At 44.0% G+C, this 15,618-nt stretch overlaps 2 protein-coding genes across 2 annotated transcripts; both read right to left on the bottom strand.

Annotated features, from left to right (window-relative positions):
- Positions 1–520: 520 nt before the first annotated feature.
- On the bottom strand, positions 521–10,074 carry LOC146189347 (alpha-2-macroglobulin receptor-associated protein). The gene is made up of 8 exons (XM_084604203.1): positions 9,723–10,074; positions 9,091–9,226; positions 8,561–8,713; positions 7,556–7,654; positions 4,924–5,153; positions 3,636–3,782; positions 1,256–1,316; positions 521–998 (listed from the first exon to the last, which is right to left on the bottom strand). The coding sequence occupies exons 1-7, from the start codon at positions 9,897–9,899 to the stop codon at positions 1,257–1,259; spliced, it is 1,002 nt and encodes a 333-aa protein (XP_084460329.1). The 5' UTR covers positions 9,900–10,074; the 3' UTR covers positions 521–998; position 1,256.
- Positions 10,075–10,838: 764 nt separating this feature from the next.
- LOC146189348 (uncharacterized) lies at positions 10,839–15,510 on the bottom strand. The gene is made up of 2 exons (XM_084604205.1): positions 14,310–15,510; positions 10,839–11,519 (listed from the first exon to the last, which is right to left on the bottom strand). The coding sequence occupies exons 1-2, from the start codon at positions 15,381–15,383 to the stop codon at positions 11,025–11,027; spliced, it is 1,569 nt and encodes a 522-aa protein (XP_084460331.1). The 5' UTR covers positions 15,384–15,510; the 3' UTR covers positions 10,839–11,024.
- Positions 15,511–15,618: the final 108 nt, after the last annotated feature.

Below are 15,618 nucleotides of genomic sequence, written 5' to 3' on the forward strand. Positions count from 1 at the left end.
GCCTGATCTTAGCCTTAAATTCATGGAAAGCGAAGAAGCTTCAACATGTTAGTGCCTGAACAGTCTACTTACTAGTCTAATTGACCAGTTACTACTCATCAGTTGGTAGATTTTTTCAGTGTGTACTATCTGGAACATAGCTGTCTCCTTGTCCTCTAACCAATAAAGCCAGAAGCATAATACAGTTTGAATTATTGTTAAAAAATGGTGACTATGAGGCTTTCGTCCATGACAGGAAAATTTGGTTACGAACTGAAAAGTATTAGCGACCTCACAGTTTGAAACTAACATTCAAAACAAACTAATATGGCAATGATCTTGAATCTATGGCCTTTGTATTGGCAAAACTAAGCATTTTTAGTAGCAGTGGGATCTTTAAGTGCATAAACACATATCGGAAAATTATAAAGTGACGTCTTAAAAAAAAAAGCAAACAGTATGTTTAGACCTCTGTCATCAAAGTTTACAGTAAAAACAATGAAAGCAGCCCCCCTCCCCCTTAAATTACGTCACAAAGAGACTAGGAACACATAATTTATTATAACAAAAACATAAAAAACAATATATACGTCCGGACCTTCGAGCAAAACGCCCATAGGAGGACTATAAACACTCGAAAGAATTGTAGACATTTTTGTTTTGTAAAGAAATGCGCAATACTAAGCAAGCTTCGAACACAGTGACTCAGAGACAAACTAGAATAAGTATTTATGCTCCTGAATTGGCCATCCATCAGAGCTTGAAAGAGTTGTATAAGAAAAATTGTAGAAAAAGATGCGCGTGAGCAAACGCTCTTCTGTTCTCAGTCGCACCGCAGACTGAGCACACAGCGGGAAGACAACATTGATGTGCGCACAATATCCACCGCAGGGACGAGCGTCTGATCAGCTATAGAAGGCACCGGATTCGATCCACATTTCTTCAGTAGTTGGCCGCAATGACTGGAGACTCTCCTCAAACTGCAATGTCTTATGGTCCGGAAATATGAATGTAAAGATCTGTAATAAAAAAAAAAAAAGCAGCTTTTTTAAATTACTTCTTTGAGCTGGTGCTACCCGAAGCTGCATTGTTAAGTCAAACGAGAGTTGCACTTTAAAATCTGCAGATATTCTCTACGGACATTTGCGCAAGGAAGGCCTGCCTGGGCGGCAATAGATTTTGCAGCTACAAGTCAACTTCAGTAACTAAGCTAACGAGGCTACTAGGCTACTACAGAGCACTATCTTGGAAGAATGATTTAGCAGTTAGCACTCACTTCAGAGTTCCAGGTGTCGTTGAAGAATGCGTCCTTCCAGGTCCTGATGAACTTTGTTGACCTGCAAAGTTTGCACCGGCGTGTCAAGAAAACCACCTTGGGCTCATGCATGCACACAATGCAGGAGGACATGTGGAAAAACGCAAAGGGTGAGAGTATTTCTAGTATCTTGCAGTAGGGTATACCAGCACTTCCAGTAAATATAAAAAAACGCAAAGGGTGAGAGTATTTCTAGTAGCTTGCAGTAGGGTATACCAGCACTTCCAGTAAATAAACTAATATACCACAGTGGACAATTGTGATAAGTGAATCCAAACACGAAGGGCCAGTGGCCGAAATCTTCAAAATACTATTGCTCCAAAAGGGCTCTCTCTCTCTGGGTGAGCTGAGGTTAAGGAAACACTCTACCAGAAAGTGCGGCATTCACACAAAAGTTTTGGCAGTGCTTGTAGCCCAGGAGGAGGCTATCTCACACAACAGCCGTGGGTCCCACATGTGTAGTGCCGCTCCAAACCCTCGGTCAAGTTGCCGCAAGTGCTGGATCATATAAGGACCTTAACTTAGGATCATAGGCAGTTTTTTAGCAAAGCAATACAAACTAATCAAGCAAGTGCTAGCAATTTGTTTCTCTCCGCGCAGTTGCCCCACTCGGATTGTTCGGTGGATGTTGCCTGATCCATACTACCATGTATTATGTATTCGAAGGATTTGCTGCAACTGTGCTAATCTGCTACAAAACAATGCGAGTCACAGCATAAAACAGACGCATAATCGGGCATATGCAGGAGCCGGAAGATTTTGACGAAATAATGTCTGTCCCAAGTAAAAGCCACACCCGTCAGAGCCACATCGCTTGCAGAAAAAAAAAAAAACACTGCACTTACACGAGTAGGTAGTTATGTATCAAAACATACCCGTTTTGCTAATACTAACCAGGATGCATAGTTCACTCTTGAGCCATACAGTAGACCCCTTAGGGTATCTCGTGAGCTCTACATCTCTTATACGGTAAGGAGAACCCATGTCCTTAGCTTTTGGTACTCGCATAATGCTCCCATTCGAGTAATGTTCGCACCCTCCACACTGGCCGTCAAAAATTGGATTATTTTTCCTCGCATAGTCATTGCACCACCAAAATTATTGCCCCGAGAGTCGTCGGCTAGTGGTAGCAAGTGCCATCTTTGGAGCACTACTGAAACTAGCTAGCCTAATTGTGTGCTCCCAGGCGTCCATAAAGTGCTCAGGTATATCATCATCATCATTGACAATGCTCGTTGAGTTGAGTTATACAGCTGCCGCCCGATATATACGCTATCGAATACGCGCTAGATTATGGCAACCGCACTGCTAGCAGGCACTTTGGCGTCAACGAATTCTGCGTACGTTACTAGAGACTGCAATTGCAGCGTCGACAAGGGCTCTGATCAAGGGTAGAACTGTATGGTCTGCTGTGAATATTATGCCATGAAATGCAGGGAGTGATGGTGAGGCTGCGTGCAAATTAAGTGCTTTAGCAATTCGTGCTTTTGGCGACCTTTTACTTTTATAACAAAGGTAAGTCATGCTTGAAAGTAATGTTTTGGTTATATTTACAATAGCTGGCCTGAGACAAGTCTCCCGATTCACACCTATTTAAATTTGCTTTTAGCGCTCCAAAACATCTGCTCCAAAATTTTTTCCCACATAATTATCGCACCCCCTAACTTCATATCAATTTTCTGCCAAAAAAAGTGCGAGCATTATGCAAGTAAATACGGTAGCTTTTGGGGTGCCACAAAGCCATCATTACAAGGTTAGCTATGACACTCCGCAGCCTGGTTACATTTAGCAATGGCTGTACCTCAGGTGCTTAGGTGTGCATCTGAAGGCTATGTGCAAACTACATGTGTGCAATAAAAAAAGAAAAATAGGAGTTCATAAGAGTTCTAACCCTCTCCCCCACTGCAAGTTCCTTAGCAGTGTTCGTCACCCTCTCTTCCCCACTGCTCCCCGAAGGAGCAGGTTACCCTGGAATCTTCCCTAAAATGCTTCCTCAGGAAATAAACAATCCTGGGCCTTCCCTAAACACTCCCTTAAGGAGCAATTCACTCTGGGACCTTCCCTAAAACACTCTCAAAATGATCAGATTACACTCTGACATTCCCTAAAACGCTCCCCAAAGGAATATTACACTGGGCATTCCCTAAATTTTTCCCCGTAGGAACAGGTTACCCTGGGACCTTCACTAAAACGCTCTCCGAAGGAACAAATCACCCTGACGTCTTTCCTAAAATACTCCCCGAAGGAACAGATTACCTTGGGCCTTCCCTAGAAGAATATTCCTGGCTATATCACACAATGGTAGAGCAGACAAGCAAGGAAAAAGGGAAAAAGGATGGACCTTGTGGTTGTACTGTTTGATCCGCTGCTTGAGAGTCTTGACGTGGTCCTCGTCGGGTGCCGCCTTGGGGTCTGCTCCGTGCTGTTCCAGCTCCGTCTGGAAGTGGTGCAGCTTGCGTATCCGGTGCTCGTAGTGCTGGAGCTCCTCCTGCAAAGCAGGCACAGAGGAATGAAGCAAATGCAGAGGCTATAGCTGACTTTAGGTTAGGAACGCATTAATATATAGGCACTCATCATACAAAGTCTCCAAAGGAGATGTCTCCAAAGGAGATTATTTCGGTTTTAGAGAGCCTAACGTCTCAAAGTGACTCAGGCTATGAGGGAGGATATTTCCTTTTTTGAGACACAGCAACAGAAAATTCCGACGGAACTCTGATGGGCAGAACCAAGATTTTGAAGGTAAAAACGCAGCCTGTAGAAGAAACGCATATGTTACTGGATGGTACGCCCTGGTGCAATAAGTGGGACGTAAATTCTGAAAAGTGTTCTAGCGTCCACAAGATTTCTTCATGCATGGAGTGTTGCGAAAAATGATCGAAATTCTTGAATGGTCTGTGAACTTTACAAAAAATCACTGCCTGCAAAATACAATGTTTAAAAAATTGTGAACTTTGCTGCTCCGCACATTGCATCTGGAAGTGATACTAAACTCAATCTGGGTTTCAGCCATGCTTTCGTCATATTCGTTTCACCTCGTGTTACGATACCAGACAGTGCAATTATTGCCACTGGTTTGGCTGCAAACGCGCATGCACGTGACTCGGGAAGCAAAAACCAGTTTCTGAAGGCCTTGATAGGAACAAGCATGCCATTATTTGGGTGGCAATCATGAAGAAATAGCCAAGCCTACGCAAGCTGATTCGTTGGACTGACTGTTCAAGTTCCAGCAGCAATTCTTTTCATGACTATGAAGAAGCAGGTGGTTGTGGAAACTATGATCGCTCGCATCTATACTAGGCCGACGAAAAATAACTCAGTTGAAAAATTATCTGGAAAGTTTCGGAAGGTTGGTTTTGAACAGGCACACATTTTTGAGTGTGTCGACAGTTTCTCAATGAAGTTCAAGTTAACAGAGTTTGTAAAATTAGCTGGCTACTGTACATGAACAAAGTTAAAAAATTAATTTTGTACGTTCATCATGTACAATCACGTCATAGGTATCACAGGTAGCCAAGTTTTAACCTTTGCCGAGTTGCAGCAATCGTGGCTCTCACACTCCTTGCATCGCACATTGGGCCGAAGAAGTGATCGTCTACCGATATGCAATAGAAATGAAAGGCCATCCCTACCTTGAGGGACTCCAACTCTGAAGGCGTGAAGTCTCCTTGTTGAGCGAGCTTCCAGAGCCGCTGGACCTTGTCCTCGGCGAAGCCGCCCTTCCGCTTCCACGCCTCGTCGGCGCGGCTGTTGAGCTTGCGGTACGACTCGAGTAGGGCCTCGTGGCGTTGGCGCTCAATGTCTCCCGACAGGAGGCCATTCTGGCGCTCCTCTTCAGCCAGCATGTTCAGCTCCACCTCATCTTAATTAAAAGATCACAAATTAAAAGATCACCAATTAAGACATTAAGGAAGGAGAGACCACACATCAGCCGGAACATTCTCAAAATGATTTATGTCATCGCATCATCGTGCAATGTACACTACTCATGTAAACAAAGTGCTGTCAATGAAACTCCGTTTACTGATAATCTGGTGGCAACATACTGGGCTTCATTATTTCGGACTTTTTGCTCAGCGGCCCTTGCTAAACGAAGATCTTTACACATAATGCCAGATATGCATTGAGGGGCATTTCCTTATTTTATTGTGAAGAAAGATGTGTATATTATTGAGACATATCTATGGAAGAATATACCACATTCTTCAATGATCACAACATATTTAAAAGTAGGCAAATCTAAACAAATTTTAGGTAGAAACTCACTCACAGCACATGTAATTTACTGTAAAAACTACTAAATACTCTGGAGATTAATCAAAGTTTACTGAATAACTGTAATCAATACAATTCGGTTGTTATACCAATGGAGAGTTTGAAGCCACAGACAAGACACATCAACATCAGGTTTTTTTAAATAACAAAAACTACAAGAAAACCTGGCACTTTTTTCTGCCAAAAATTGGATTTCAGTCCCTTAGACCGTGGAAGATGAAGAAAAAAAAAGTAAAAGAAGAAGAAAAAGAAGTAGTAGTAGAAGAGGAAGAAAATATAACTGTATTTGGTAGAGGCAAACGACAACAGTGAGTTGCTAGGACAGAATGTTCGTTTGAACATTGTGACGGTGGCACATTAAATCCTGGTTTCCGCAGAAGAAATCGCTGCAACACTCACTGCTTTTGCTTAATCACTAGGTTCAGGCCATGTTTAAAACCCCACAATTTTTTGTTTTCTACTCCTATTTACTGGAATGTTTGAAAGTTCGATGGGACATCCAGTCTACAGGAGGAAACATCCACAGGTGCAGCTTATCTGGGGGCTAGCAATGTCTGTCCAAAAGGCAGCATGTAGTGTGCAATGAAAGTACAAGTTAAAGAACCCAGTCGCTGAAATTTTTGAAGCCCTCCAATACGGCCTCTCATTGCCAGAGTTGCTTTTGGACGATAAAGCATATGAACCTAACCAAACCTAACCAAGCAGGCCTTCGAACAGCTAAGTTGGCTTCGCTGCGCGACAACCAAGGCACCAAATGTGGGCTTCCTAGCATGACAGCAGTGTTGCATTGAAAACAAGAACTCCACACCAAGGATTACTTTCAAGTGGACTCAACTTTGACCTTAACGCTCTGCTTTACTGCGTTAGCACTACCAGTAAGTAGTAGGTGTCCAATGCTGCGCAGCTGACTATGCCCCATGCATGAAAAGTAGGGGTTGCAAAAATTTTCGAATACAAATAAGAAAAGAAAAAAAAGTGATTAAAAATAAATTGCTTATCTTGTTTAGTTTTACAATTCACATCGTATTTGCAAACAAAATTAAACTAGAACTGCATAAAAGCATATACCTAGCTGAAAAATATGGTACAAGTTTTTTACAGGCAGGATGGACCTACGCGGTCAAGCATTGCAGTGAAGCACGCCGTACAGTGAAACTGCGGTGAATTTGAAGGTTTTCGGTGCATGCGGCAATTTTCAAATATTCTGAAGATTCGGAATGTCAGGCTTTCAAAAACGAATCTAATAACAAAGATATCCGACCCTTATTCGAAATTTCAAATATTCACATAGCCCAACTGAAAAGTGATAAGAAGGTGATTAGAAAAAGCTGGAGCTTCCGCTAAATGGGAGCTCAATAAGCGGATACCACACTGCTATATTTTCGTATGATGTTTTCAAGAAGACATTTTGAGTTTGATATAACCAATAATTCGATATACACATGCTCTACATATCTGGAATTGAACTTAATACGTACTTTCCTGCACCCATTAGAAATGCATGCAACGCTCGGCAAGCCCCCGACGATATGCCAAAAACCGGTCGCAACGTGTCATTTTCGAAGCTTTGCCATCAGCCTACGGCAGCTGTCGGCCGCTCATATCAGCCGGCCTAGCCACAAGCAATTTATAACGACTTCCTTGCTGGCGGTATTTTTTTTCTTTGTCTTTAGAATGCGTCCTGCTAACTCAGGGTCAATGCCAGTTCCTCTCGTTTCTGTCTGCACGGTATTTCCGTTCTTCAGCGTGGCCGCAACTCCATGCTTATTACGTGCTTGTTCGCCGTTTCAGCAGTGAAGCCTTCTCGCGCGCTATGCCACGCAAGAGGCTACAAACCAAACTCCCTCCACTTCGTGCCCCGCAAACCTCTTAATATAGAAGCTTTGCAGGATGCCCATGTGTGAATTAAGCTTTCAATTTTATAATTATCAGAGCAAGAAGTTCTTATCTTGTGAGAAAACAGCACAATGAACGCAGTTTCATACTCACTGCCAAGTTCTTTTCCATCCTGATCTTGTGTCGCGTAGAACTCGTCTATCTTGTCCTGGTGGTGTTGGAACTCTTCCCGGAGGGTCCGCATCTCTTCATCTGAACAAAGATGCCATGTCAGCCAGTCATGAAAGTGTTGAGATTTTTCTTATTCCAAATACTGTTTCCTGGTAACACCGAAATGATCATTACATCACCTGCATTCTAAAATGATCCTTTTGGCGATACTCCCACTCCTGTACATGCATTACACTGGTTAGCCACAGTGACTAGCAGTTGATGGCATTGGCCCATTGTTGAGGATCAGTCTTTTTGAACAAACGCAGTACACCACTGACGGTTGCCAAGAGGGCCAGGGCCCAATTTTCTTAATCGTGAAAGGCAGCACGAATTGATAAAATACAAGACAACAGGACAGGCACTGAACTATACCAACCGTTTAATTGAAATCCACAACCAATGTGACATCAAAAGACCAAGAGTAACAAAAATTACCCAATTATCCAACAAAACATCATCCTTATATTGCCCTAACAGCACGTCAAATCTACAAAATTTTGAAAGCACAGCACGGCCAAACATAACCAGAGCCAACGAACCAAAGATGCAAGAAAACAACAACAACAACAAAAAAAAAAACGCAAAAAATAAACCAGCAGCGGAAGCAGAGTCAGAACCATCGAAGCAAACGCAGAGTCTGAAGTTAACAACAATTAACAAAGGAAAACAAGTCTATGTGTGAAAGCTGAGTTGTGTGCTTTTAGGGCAATAGAGAACGCGTTTTGAAGAGATTCCCCCCCCCGCTCATTCCCTCCTTTCCTGTTGAATACTGAACAAATGAATGGTTTACAGGATCTACAAATGTGCTTTCAGTAAAAAAAATACAAACTGCATTACCATCTTCACTCACATATTATGCTGTGGCATCTTACACAACTCGCTGAAATGCCATACTTAATATCCATCACTTTCGCAGATCCCATTTTAGCAAGCAGGGTGACTCACCAGTGAGGCCAGCTTTCTGCACCTTGAGCCAGAGCTTGTTGAGCTTCTTATCCCGGAACATGTAGCCCTCCTTCCGAGCGGCATTAGGGTGCTCCGGAGGTTCGTCCTGGTGGTGCTTGAACTGGTCAGACAAGTCAAACTTGTCCACTATGGCTGCACAGATGAAACAATACGATGGTGCAAAACACTGGACCACACCGAAGCAATGAAAAATCTCAACAGGCCTGGCATGCATTAAACTCATTAAAAAGCCTATAAAGCTGTTAAAACAAAGTATGAGGCAGGGGCTCCTGGGAGTTTTCATGGAGGCTGGCATCTGGCAACAAACTTATTAATACAAGCATTAACTGATGATGTTCCAAGCAAACCTACAATGGCAGTGTGGATATCCAAGAGGGAATTTCACATTGCGTGAGCACTGCGAAAAACGACTTGAACTAGGCCATGAATGCTTCAAAACCAAAACTAAGTGAAAGCAATGAGGTGGCAAATGAAAAATCAAATGAAATGAAATCAAAGGAGAAGCCTACCTTTGAGTTTACTCCGAAGTTCAGCTTCCTTGAGACCCTCCTTGTCCTGACCCATCATTTTCTTCCAGGCAAGCTCTTCTTTGTCCTGAACTTTGAGGTCGGCGAAGAGACCCTTGAGCTTGGCCTCGCTTAACCTCTGGTAAAGGTTAATAAAAAGAAAAGAAAAAAAACATCAATGATAGGTTTATCAGCGGAATAGCACTCACCAGCTCAAACCGCATAAACTGAGCGCGCTTCCAAAGGTTTTTCGTTCAAGTTATGTGGATTAGCCTGCAGTGAACGAAAGATTCTTTTGAGATAACAGCAGGTGCAACGAAAAGTTTCGGGTCTTTGCATGAATTTGTGTCGTGTCAAAGACTTGATACTACAGCCAACTGATTTATACTCACGCGAGGGCAGAATACAATGACATTGCACCTCATTCAGTTTCATAAAAGCTGGTACAATAATTTGGCATTCCGCGTAGCTATCTGTAGCATTAATAGCTAAATAACTAACTTCATGTATACTGCAAGTAGGCGGCGATGAAACAGCACAGCTAAAAAAACAAAAAAAAAATGCCGACGCAAGATACCCGGGAGAAACTCCTTTGAGACCGGAGCCGAAAAAAAGTTTTCAAAGACCGTGTTTACCTTTTGCGCTTTCTCCCACAGCAAGTTGAGCTTGTGCATGCGAAACGGCTTCTTCTCGGCATTTGGATCGGGCAGGGGTCCAGCTCGGTTCATAGCTTCACTATATTTGCTGTGGGCGACGACGAGGCAGCACATCACCGCCAGAAACAGTGCCAGGGAAACGACGTTGCGATACATGGCGAAGGCAGAAAATTCTTTGTATCTCTTAGCGGAGCACACAGAAGACTAGAGGAGAATGTGCCTAGCAGTGCAAGTTGACCAGACTTGGGGAAACTCCCATTTGAAGCGAGTTGAAGTGGAGACGGCGTGACACTGCGCACATCAGCTTTCCCTCAAGACACACACAAGCAGGCAGACCTCCGGAAGTCGAACTACGCTTACGTCACGCCACGCCCACCTCGAATCAGCATAATAAGTAGCGCCCTCTACAATAAAGCCTGAAGCGATGGGCGCCTGGGCGCTGGGAAGATCACGAAAACTATCGTGAACGTCGAGTGCCATATACAAATCTTAGAAAAATGTAATTAGGCAAGCACAGTAGCATGACAATGTGCAAAACTGATACAGACAGATGTCATTGTATCCTTTCTAGTTAATCAAATATCGGGCCCAGCTTACAGCTGCTTATTTATGGTGGTATGGAATATATAAGGTATTTAAGCAGGGTGGATCAAGTCCAACATCACGTTCAGCATTTTTAGGTTTTCCTTTATGAAAATAGTTTTTTTCTTTGTGCTGCCAAACCATATGGTTCACATAACTCAAAGTTTAAGCTGTCAGTGATCATGACTCTAAAGTACTTGAGCTTGATGAGGTGTTTTATCGTTTTATTCCGGAGCTATTGACTGCATAGCACAAAATTTCAGACTTTATTAGATATGGTAATAATCATTCCCCACTGAACACAGCAACAGTGAATCTTTCCAGTCTCATTTAACAAAACCTGGCAATCAAGTTTTAACATGACAAAATAAACAATCGTCGGCAGAGGTGGCATTCTACGGAAAACACAAAAATACTCTTCTTGTACTCACAGTGTCTTCAGTTACCACTCGAGCTTTGAAACCAAGTGAGCTGCTGTGAGAGAAGGCTTTATAATAAAGCACAACTGCCAGATGGAATTCTTAAACACTTTTATTTCACAGCCATCTTGGATAGCCATGAATGATGCTTGGTGGATCCGATGAGGCGGCACTCCCTGATGAAGCACAGTCGGCGTGTGTGTGTGTGCGTGTCTATCTGAATTGTCCGGCACAATGCCCCAGTCTGTGTGCGTCTCCACAAGGACACTTGGCAAGGCCTTCAAATTTCAAATGGGACTATTGCGTATGAGCTGTGGCTGTCAAACTGCAACGTGTCCACCTTTTTCAGTATGACCAACAACCATTGTTCCACTTCGCACAGGTCACTGAATAGCTCACGAATGTTTGACACTGCCGCAGCCAGTCTGTCCAACAGCTCACCAATGGCCAACGGCCCAGTGTCTAGAGCCCAGTGGCTGAAGTGGGCGTCCAAAAGGCATGCCAGCCAGTCCATCACTTTTGTCAGTGGCATTTCCTCCACATCAGCCATAGAGTAGTTCTCAAGCAAACTGAGCAGGTAAATGATTAGAGCTGTGGCCTGTTCCACAGACAGGATATTGTGAAGGCACCGTGTCAGTGTTGTGCATGTGTGAGGGCATCGCAGCACGTTGTGGAGTACGGACATCTCTGCAGAACCTGCAGGTGGTGCTGAACCTTCTCGGAACAGCCGGCCCAAAAGTGAAACCAGGTCTTGCTCCGACACTGTGTCGGCAACCTGCAAATATATTTACGGACAATTAGAACTGCAAAAGGAGTGAAAATTTGTACGAATTGTGCGACATTGAGAGGACCGATGCGTTGATTCAAAGATGTTCGACTATGGTGCTGGAGTACCCGGGTTCGATCCCGACTGCAGGCAGCCCTGTATTGATGCAGGCAAAATAAAGAGGTGTCCGCGTGCTGTGAGATGTCATTCACTTCTACCTTCCTAGGAACCCTTCCCTTGCTGTGTGGTTCTAGTGTCCACAGAAACAAGTGTGACAGATACTGTGCCTTTTCCTTCCTGTGAACCAATTACAATTATTAATAAACAATGTTTTAATTACTGAGGTTGCACTCTCACGAGAACTGGCAACTGAAAACTATCACCCGGTAGTGTTTTCTATGCCCTAGCTTACATCGTTAGTTTATCTTTGAATGAAAACCGGAGCCACGTGGCCTGAGCACTGTCCCATCAGGCAAGCTATAAATGCCTTTTATGCAAGACTATGCTTGCATTGTTCACAATGGCAGAACTGAGGCTAAAACGAGTGTGGCAGATTGTGATACTTCATTATCACAAAGACATATGGAGAGGATGAAAAGTTTGCATCGCTGCTGCATCTGCCTTTGGAAAATAACACTCTCAACTCTAAAACACGAATCATTCAACAGTAGGTGTAGCCAAACGTACCGAACACTACCAAGAGTACAGCAATAGAAGTGACGGTGGGTTCAATCTTGAAGTAAAAATTGTAGAATATAACTTCTTTTTTTTTTTTCATACAATGCTCAACAAATAGCAATGCAGTGTGGAGCCCTGTATCAACTTGAGTCCTAATTATGAACGGGAATTAGCTACTTGATTAAACAGGCCCTGAGCTATGCTTAAGGGCATTACAAAATGTCCTCGCATGCACCTTGAGTAGCAGTCCTAACTACGATGAATCAGACATATTACAGCGGACCAAACATGATCCAAGGAGAATAAACACCAAATTATTGCTTGCACAGTTTTTTTCATAAGATTTGTTAGTTTTACAGCAAATTGTGCTGTCTGATGTATCAAAGTGTTACGTGGGCCATGAGGGATGCCGCCATCTCAGGGCTTCACACTAATTTAGAAAACCTGGAGTTCTCTTGACATAGCAAAGCCCTTTGCAAATTGCCTCCATCAACGGCTGCCATGACCTAAACTGAATCTGGATCTACAGCTCTCCAAACAGTCAACTACCGCAGTATGTGCTTTGTGTCAGATCCTTACAATACATGAATCAAACTGTGTTCTCTTAAGACTTAAATAATTTGAATTCCTTCTCGATGCAGTTGGTTCCATCAGCCGACTGATGGCTGTGACACGTTTAGATCATGAAAGGCAAGGAGAAAACTGTAAATCACCGCTTTTTCACTAGTTGGATTTATAAAAGAACAGAACAGTGGTTTTAAGTGTGCTACATCTTTTTCGGGACAATAGAAATAATCCTGACCAAAGTAGGTCGATTCCATGACAGCTGTTAGGAATGGTGTACAAACATTTTACTGAGAATTTTTCGCTTCGTCTACGCACCTGTTTTTATGTAAGCCGATAAAACACGAGCACAGCAATGACAACTGTGCATTGGCAAATGATGTGTAAAGCTCTAACATAAATCTCATGTGCAAGGCAGAAATTAGACATTTTTAGTGGGTAGAGTAGCGTCCATTTCAGTTTCCAGACTACTGCTGTTATGGCAAAGGAATGTATGCATCAACAAAAGTTTTAGTGGGCCACAGTCACGAAAAAGGGGTCAATTTTTAAAGAATATTTAACAGCGCATTGGATAGAGTGCATAATGAAACATGACAGCATCCATGAAAGAAAAAATGCTGTGAATTTAAGAAAGACAGTGATATTTTCCCGTGATGTGATCGCATGTTGATGCACACTGATGACGACAGCACTTTGCTGTGAAACGTCATTTCAGTTTGTCTTGTGCAATTTTAAATGCCAAATTAAAATGATGAATCATCGTTTCTTGAATATTGAAGTGACTGTACTATACACTATGAGGCAAGACCTTTTCATTGCTCCCAGAGACCCATGATTTGTTTTCATCAGTGTTCGGCCCCTTTATGCATTGTTGGGAGCTAAAACTATGTATTGGCAATTATACTTAATTTTTTTTTATTCCTTACGTGACTTGAACACTGCTCACATGTTTTAGCCGTCACTGAGTTGCTGAAACTTATTACAACTTATTCTGCATTTGTAGAAAAATGCCATATGAATTTTAATGTAAAGACACAAGCCTTTCATGCTGCCCAGTTTTCAGAATGGCTGCAAATGTTTTTTGGGACAAGTGTAAAATCAACTAAACTTCCTGGCAGTATGTGATGCTGAATATGACAGACCAGTCTCACTCAAAAAGTATGCACAGGCTACTTTGAAGGCCTTTGTAGACGTGTGCAGCAGACCAAGACAAGCCTCAGTGGTAGACACGTACTCAAGCCGAGCCACACCATCACCGGCCGAAATAATGAAATTCCTTGTTCAGCATTCAGTTTGAACAGGTACAATACGGAAATTGGTAATGTGCCGATCGGAACACCTCAAGTCTGGCATTTCACTTGTCATGTTGGACAGACTGGCACTCTGAGGTCGCAATGCGCCTTGGAAACAAACGGTAAGGGAAACGACAGGGGGCACACTTCAAAGAAAGCATCATACAGGGTCATAGCTCCTGTGAACGACATCCTAGTGGACAATTAGGAGGAGGAAATAAATTTGCGCAGGGTAAGTAATGCTGTGTTGCGAACGCCAACTCACCGGCGATAGCGCCTCGGCAAGTTTCTCGGTGTCATCGGCTAAGATCTGCGATGCGAGTGCCGACGCCGTGGGCACGCTCCCATCGACCCCGGCTCCGAGCCCGACTGCTTGGCACAGCGTCGAGCGGCCGAGCTTCACCGATGCGCACATAACGTTGTTGCTGCCGGCGCCAGTCACGAAACATGCCTCGGTCCGCACAAGACCCCAGCGCTTCGCCGTCTGGGCTTCAAGCGTCCTCGAGGACTCCAGCGTACCGAACCTGACATTCCAGACGAGCATCTTGTCCTTGAAGCCGACGAGGACTCGAGTGTCGTCGAACGCCGCCAACGTTGCCGTTTTCGCGAGGTCCTGGTTCAAAAGCGGCAACTTGCGACCGCCCAGAGACCCGTCTCCGTCTAGGCTGAGCAAATTTCCGTTGAAAAGGCAGAATGCGTGTGCATTGCTTTTCGAGACGGATGTCTCGGAAAGCAGCTTGCTCCCAGTCGCTCCAAATTGAAACACACGACAAATGAGAGCAGATTCCTCCTTCGTTGTTGCGATAGCCAGTATCACTGTAGTCGACACATCGCGGTTCGATGGGGCAGCTTCAACACTCACTAGTCCTTCTTGTTCCTCACAAACTCTTTTCGCCGAACGCACGGTGTCATTTTTCTGCAAAGCCTGCAGTTCGGTTAACGTTGCACAAACACCGCTGTTCAGAACGATCAGCGGCTCATTACTGCACCGGTGAAGAACCGCGAACACGCGGTTCGGAAGGGCGATCTTTTCACGTGTCGCCGCCGCCTCGTTAACATCTTGTTGCGGCAGTATCAACAGGCTGCTCTTGCTGGCTGCCACGTACCTAGACCTGAGCGCGTCGTACACAATGGGGCACGTGAACGGTTCAGCGTGAGAAGTGTTCCATGTCCTTAGCTTGAACGGTCTCCCTTCGAGCTCCAGAAGGGATGCGGACAGCTGCCCGTGCGTCACTACCACGGACGTGTCTGTCGGTCCCGGCTGCACGCAGAAAGTGCGAAAGGAGTCCGCTTCGTTTGTCACCGTGGTTAAAGGGAACGGCTCCCCGATCGAAGTCATTTTGCTCGTCGGGAGCGCGTGCTTAAACTAAAACACAACGCGAGATTTATATTCACGAAACAACCGCAACGTGACGGATTGCCATGCGGACGGCCGCCATGTGAGCAGCCATTTTTGATTTTTTGATCATTTGTTGCCAACTTCTGACACTCTGCCGCTTCTACCGGCGTCCGATGAGTGATACAATGGTATTGTACGAAATCCTACTCGTACACTGTGTTGCTGAAAAAATACA

Source organism: Amblyomma maculatum, chromosome 5 (genome assembly GCF_055883805.1).
Source record: "Amblyomma maculatum isolate TAMU_Amacu chromosome 5, ASM5588380v1, whole genome shotgun sequence".
Taxonomy (NCBI): Eukaryota; Metazoa; Arthropoda; class Arachnida; order Ixodida; family Ixodidae; genus Amblyomma; species Amblyomma maculatum.